At 50.0% G+C, this 6605-nt stretch overlaps 1 protein-coding gene across 1 annotated transcript; it reads left to right on the top strand.

Annotated features, from left to right (window-relative positions):
• Positions 1–1053: 1053 nt before the first annotated feature.
• On the top strand, positions 1054–5305 carry LOC140907964 (uncharacterized). Its single transcript, XM_073335052.1, has 2 exons — positions 1054–2454; positions 5006–5305. Exons 1-2 carry the CDS (start codon positions 1543–1545, stop codon positions 5303–5305), a joined length of 1212 nt encoding a protein of 403 aa, XP_073191153.1. The 5' UTR covers positions 1054–1542.
• The last annotated feature ends 1300 nt before the right edge of the window (positions 5306–6605 follow it).

Here is a 6605-nt window from a genome sequence, read left to right as displayed (position 1 = left end):
CTGCTACTACAGTCTACCGTGAGCGCTGCTATCTCATGTTGGTGGCTCATGTGGGTGGAGCTTGGCTTGTAGGTGGAGCTTGGGAGAATGCCACTATTTTTTTCCTTTTCCAGTCCCCATGGTAGAACCCTATCTGGTCACAAACAAGTTTTTAACTGTGGTTCTGCATAGTTTTAAAATGTGGTTTTATGGCCTGTGTAGACACAGAGTCTAATATTTTTCTTGATGGCAGCAGTCAGTGGACTTAATCAAAGGTAGCACGGAGGTTCCTAGGGAGTGCAGACTTGCACCTGACCCTACATACTTAACACATGAATGCCAGTCATAATTACTTTTAGTAGAAGAATAGCATGAAGTCTGTTTTGCACATAGCCACATAAAATAGCTCCACCTAATGATCAGGATGCACAGCCAATAAGTAAGCATTACAATTGCATCTTGTACCACTGCCCAATATTCTATCAATATGTACCTGAACATTTGCATAGACAGCATCCTAATAAAGTTTTCTCCGGGCTGGGAAAAGATCCCTAGGTTCAACACCAGGTCCTAGTGCAACAGTATAGCAAGGACTACAGAATGTCACAGTGATGGGTTCCTGCCAGGGTGCCACCTGGAACTGGGTACCACGGAGCCCCCTGACCCACCAGCCTGGGCTCCCTTCTACACTCTACTGCTATGACAAGCTGCAAAGCCCTCCAGCCTGCATGTTCACCAGCATACATACAGGTAGGGATACACCCAGCTGCAATATATGCAGGCAGGCTCTTTAACCAGCCCCTGCATGGGAAGGCTTCAGCTAGGGCACCTCCCAGTTCCTAAGGCACGCACCCCTTCTGGAGTATAAACCCAAAATTATACCATCTTGCGCTGCAAAGGGAACTGTACAGCGTAAACTCTTAAAATTCACCTCCTCCCTCAATGTGGAGAGGAATATGCAATAGTTTTCTCCCCCTGAGTTAGGATTCCCACACACTGGTTTTAGATAAAGCAAAAACAAATTGATTAACTACAAAAGATAGATTTTAAATGATTATAAGGGATAGGCTGAAGGGTTAATGTCTAGCTATTCCACCTGGAAGCAGGCGGGGCACACCCTGACTGTTTCCTAGGAGCAATGCACACATTGCTCTATCCAAGGACAAGGGCTAGATATGAACCCTGAGAACTTGATTGTTTGGACAGCAACTGTGGGAGGTTTCTTTAGCCTGGGCTCAAGGCCTGAGAACCAGGATTGTAGTAGATAGAGGATGGTAACTAAGCATATGAATCAACGTCATACATTCCTTTGTGTAGCAGTGTGTAATGCTTAGGGGGAAAAATATAATAAAAGGAGAAGGTGGAAGGCAGGGGGGGCAGAACAGCCCATCTCCGCTGACCAGCCTGTTTGCTTGCATAAAGCTGTGTTCTGTCTCATCACTGAACCGCAACAACTGGCGCCCAAACGTGGGGCCCTCAGCACTCACCTCGCCCGGCAAGGGTTTCAGACGCGTCACTCATCCACTTCGTGGATCCCGGTGAGTATTTTTCATTGTGGTAAGTATGGGAAGCTCCCTCTCTGCTTTGCAAGTGCAACACCGTAATGAGCTGCAGTATTTGCTGCGTAAGGCTCAGCATGACTGCCCGGCTCGAGAACTCACTCTCCTGCTACAGGAGGTGCGTGCCAAGTGCCCGTGGTATCCTGAAGCTGGAAGCCTTAAGCTAGCGGACTGGGAGCGATTGGGCCAGACATTGCACAAAGAGCCTCGGGCACCCGTGCAGGCTTTACATGCCTGGCACCTCTGCCGCGACGTGGTACAGCGTGTCGCCTCGGACAGACCCTCCCTCGCGAGGCTGGTGCTCTCGCCGCCCCCGTCCGCCCCTGCAGTCATCCCCCCTCCTGGCGATGCGACACAGCGTGTCGCCTCGGAAAGGCCCTCTTCAGCACCAACAGAGGAGCTGCCGATCCTGCCACCCCCGTCCGCTCCTGCAGCCATCCCTCCCCCTGCTTCGCCCCCAGTGCCTCTATTACCACCGCCTCCCTGGCCTTCCCCACCGGAGCCGGTGTGTGATCACCCTCCCCCCATGGGGCCCCCCGGAGAGTCATCTGCATCTGCTCAGAAGCTTTCGCTGGTGCAACAAATGGTTCACGCAGCGAAAGCTCGATCAGATCTTACAGCAGAGGAGCTGGCTGATCTGGTCTCCGTTTGCCCGGTGACCTGGCAGAATGATGACCAGGGCAACCCCGTGGGCACCTGGACCACTCTGCCATACTCGGTGGTTAGAGAGGTAAAGAAAGCAATTCGTGAATTTGGCCTGACTAGCACCTTTGTGCGTGGTCTCATTGAAGGGATGGGTGCTGGGTACTCCCTAATCCCTGAGGATTGGAAAACGCTGCTGCGCATGATGTTGTCACCCAGTCAGTATGTTATTTGGCTTAGTGAGTATCGGCAGATGGCAGAACGCCAAGCCCAGGTATATAGAGAGCATGGTATCATTTATGAGCATTTGGCAGGGGAGGGCCAGTTTGCTACTATTGAGATGCAGTCTCAACTCCCTCAGGCCGTCTTCCCCATTATTTCCACCTGTGCCCAGCATGCTTTCAAGAAGGTCCCGGATTCAGGCAAGCCTACCAAAAGCTTTGTCAGTATCCGTCAGGGTGCCTTAGAGTCCTTTTTGGATTTTACCAACAGATTGCAGGAGGCTATCCTCCGACAGGTGGATAACACTGAGGCAGCTCACGAGCTCCTGTTAAAATTGGCAGTTGAAAATGCAAATGAGGATTGCCGCCGTGCTCTCCAGGCAGCACAAGTCTCTGGTATTTTAGAGCTCTCAGACATGCTGCGGGCGTGCCAGAACATTGGCACACAAGCCCACAAGGCTGGAGTTCTGGCTGCCGCCCTCAGAAAAACTGGGAAGGAGGGGAAGCGCTGTTACCGCTGTGGAAAGGAGGGTCATTTTCAGCGGGAGTGCCGCTCATCTAAGGCACCAGCCCGACCCTCAAAGAAGTGCCCCAAGTGTGGGAAAGGTTATCACTGGGCTAATCAGTGTCGTGGCGGGTCAGGAAACCGCGCGACGGGTCCCCCCCGAACCCAGGGCCAAACAGGGGTGTTTCCTACTCAGGCAATCGCTCCTCTGCCTTGGAATCCGTAGACTCTATGAGGGCAGCGACTGCTGGAAGTGCAGGGCTTGATTTGATCATGCAGGAGGACACTGACTTTCGGCTGCCAGGGGAGGTCTGTGCCATACCTACACAGGTGATGGGACCTCTCCCTGCCGGCTTTGTAGGTCTTGTTCTCCCTCGCTCACATGCTGGGAAACAGGGCTTTTTTGTCATTCCAGGGGTCATTGATGCTGATTACACTGGCATTATTAAGGTTCAGGTGTGGACTCATCTTCCACAGTCGCTCCCGCGTGGACGGTCAATTGCACAATTGATTTTAGTCCCCTATCAGGTGCCAGCTGCCGAGGATCGAACTCGGGGTGGAGGAGGCTTTGGATCTACGTTGTCTCACTCGCCGTCTCACAGCGCGTCGTCTCCACTTGTTGCTCTGACAATGTCAGTCCGCCCCTCGAAACCTCAGTTAACACTTCTCTTAAACGATGTTCCTTTTACAGGGCTGGTGGACACTGGAGCTGATGTTACAGTGATTCGTGATCTGGAGTGGCCGGTTAGTTGGCCTACGGTTCCTTCTAAAGAGTTGTGGGGAATTGGGGGTAGCAAACCCGGGCGCCAAAGTTTGTCTTGGGTCACGGTCTCTAAACCAGGAGGCCGTGCCCTTGCTACAATCCGCCCTTTTGTGCTCCCTGTCCACCTCAATATTTGGGGCCGTGATTTACTTACAAAGTTAGACACCACCCTCGATATTAACATCTGATGGCTCTCCCCACCGAGGTGTAGTCACTTATCAGTTGGGTGACCCCCCTCGTTGGCATTCTCGTTTTACACTGCCTCAGCGTTCTGCACAGCGTTCAGAATTGGCTGCTGTTATTTTGGCTTTTCAATTTTTTGCTGATTGTCCCTTTAATTTAATTGTGGATACCCATTATGTTTATCAGGTAATTGATCATTTACCCCTTGCCCTCATTACCCCTCAGGTTGATGCAGACCTCCTTCACCTGTTTTTGTCTTTACAGCATCTTCTTGCCACTCGTCATTTCCCTTACTTTGTTGCTCATATTCGCAGTCATACCCCTCTGCCTGGGCCACTCACTGAGGGCAATGCACGCGCCGATCGCGCATTGCGTGGTCAGGTAAATTCCCTTTTTTCTGACCCCATTGAAAGCCATGCCTTTTTTCATCAGTCTGCCTCTGTTTTGGCCCGGCAGTTTCACATTCCTGCTGATCATGCACGTTCCATTGTTCGTTCCTGCCCCCACTGTGCTGCTGCTGCTCCTACTTTTTCTTATGCCGTTAACCCCCGAGGTACCACAGCAAATCAGCTGTGGCAAATGGATGTTACTCATGTACCACAATTCCGCCCCTATTCATTTTTACATGTTTCCGTTGATACTTATTCAGGCTTCCTTTGGGCAACCCCACAACGTGGGGAAGCCACTAACAAAGTTATTCACCATTTGCTGGCCTGCTTTTCTGTTATGGGTCGCCCTTGCCAAATTAAAACAGATAATGCCCCAGCCTACTGCTCTGCAGCCCTCTCCACCTTTTGTGCCCGCTGGGACATCCGTCTTAAACACGGAATCCCTTATAATTCCACGGGCCAAGCCATTGTTGAACGTGCCAATCGCACACTCAAAACCTTGCTAGATAAACAATTAAAACAAGGGGAGCTGCGTCTCCGAACCTTAGGAGACATTCAACAACAGATGTATATCCTCTTGTTTACTTTAAATAATTTAACACTGAATGCAGATCAGCAGACCCCTGCGGATCGGCATTTTCACAAATCTGAGGTACTGGAAAGACCGCGTGTCTTTTACCGTCAGCTGCCCGATCCACAGTGGCTGGGCCCAGCACCTCTAATCACTTGGGGTCGGGGATATGCTGCTGTGTCTCTCCCTGCAGGACCGTTGTGGGTTCCAGCCCGGTGCGTGCGACCAGCACTTAAACAACATGGCATGGCACCAGGGGCTGTCGAATCCCATACCAGAGTTTCAGCTGACCTTGGAGGAGACCGCGTTGCCCCCCGAGTCGACAACGGCGGGACGGAAACGGAGGAGGCGTAACGTCCCAAGCCAGCCCGTGACATGGGGAGCAGTAAAAGCATTGGTCGCCACGGCTCAACGAAAACTGGCAGCAGATCAGCAGCCAGAAACTCCTAAGACTTTGTGGCGATTCTCGCCCAAATCACTGCTAATTCTGTGATGATTGTGTGCCTTTTGTGCCTGCTATTTCCTGTAGGGGTTGGCTCGGAAGCGCCTCCCCCGTTACAAGCCCGAAGGAGAATAAGATACTGCTCTTGGCTTATGCTAATCTTTTCTCCCAGTACTCTAGCATGGCTAATTGGGGCCCGGCCAACTATACTCCGCCTTGCACGGCTATATCCCTTCACACACCGTACCCGGCCGGGGCTCACAATGTCACCTGTGCGCGTGTAGTTAACTGCACTAGTACAAAGGTGCCCTTAGGCTGTCAAAAAATTTCTCAATCCCTTTTAAATTGTTCCCATGCTGTTAATGTTTTATATAATTATGGCCATATCATCCTACCATCAGGATGGGTTTTTACTTGTGGTTCATGCACCTTTAATTATATTCCTGCAAATTTAAGTGATGGCACCCTTTGCTGTCTTAGTAGAATGATACTTATATTGCCTTTTGCTGGTCACAATTGTAGTAAAAGAAGTGTACCTCTTTTAGATGATTATATTGCAGATGTTAAGCTTTTGGTTATTTTGTGTTTGTAATCATTGGGCTTATTTTTTGTTGCTGCTGTGTACAATGTATTCCTTCCTTGTTAAGACTTTGTAAAATTTTTGCCCTGGAAAGCTCCCCAGGTTATGTCCTTGTCTGTCTGGGAGTTAAATAGCATGATAAAACAAATTGGCGGCTACCATGAGATGGCCAACTTCAATAAACAAAAAAAGGGGAGATGAAGGGTTAATGTCTAGCTATTCCACCTGGAAGCAGGCGGGGCACACCCTGACTGTTTCCTAGGAGCAATGCACACATTGCTCTATCCAAGGACAAGGGCTAGATATGAACCCTGAGAACTTGATTGTTTGGACAGCAACTGTGGGAGGTTTCTTTAGCCTGGGCTCAAGGCCTGAGAACCAGGATTGTAGTAGATAGAGGATGGTAACTAAGCATATGAATCAACGTCATACATTCCTTTGTGTAGCAGTGTGTAATGCTTAGGGGGAAAAATATAATAAAAGGAGAAGGTGGAAGGCAGGGGGGGCAGAACAGCCCATCTCCGCTGACCAGCCTGTTTGCTTGCATAAAGCTGTGTTCTGTCTCATCACTGAACCGCAACAATAGGCAACAGATCAAAACAGATTACCTAGCAAATAAGCAAAACACACAAACTAAGCTTAATATACTAAATAAATTGGATATGAATAGCAGATTTTCACCCTTAGTGATGATACAAGCAGGCTGCAGATTCTTAAGGGGCAAGCTGCACTTGCTTACAGCTTAGAATCCCCAGGTGTTCCATTCACAGG

Source organism: Lepidochelys kempii, chromosome 2 (genome assembly GCF_965140265.1).
Source record: "Lepidochelys kempii isolate rLepKem1 chromosome 2, rLepKem1.hap2, whole genome shotgun sequence".
Classification (NCBI taxonomy): domain Eukaryota; kingdom Metazoa; phylum Chordata; order Testudines; family Cheloniidae; genus Lepidochelys; species Lepidochelys kempii.
This window is presented reverse-complemented; position numbering and strand designations above follow the sequence as displayed.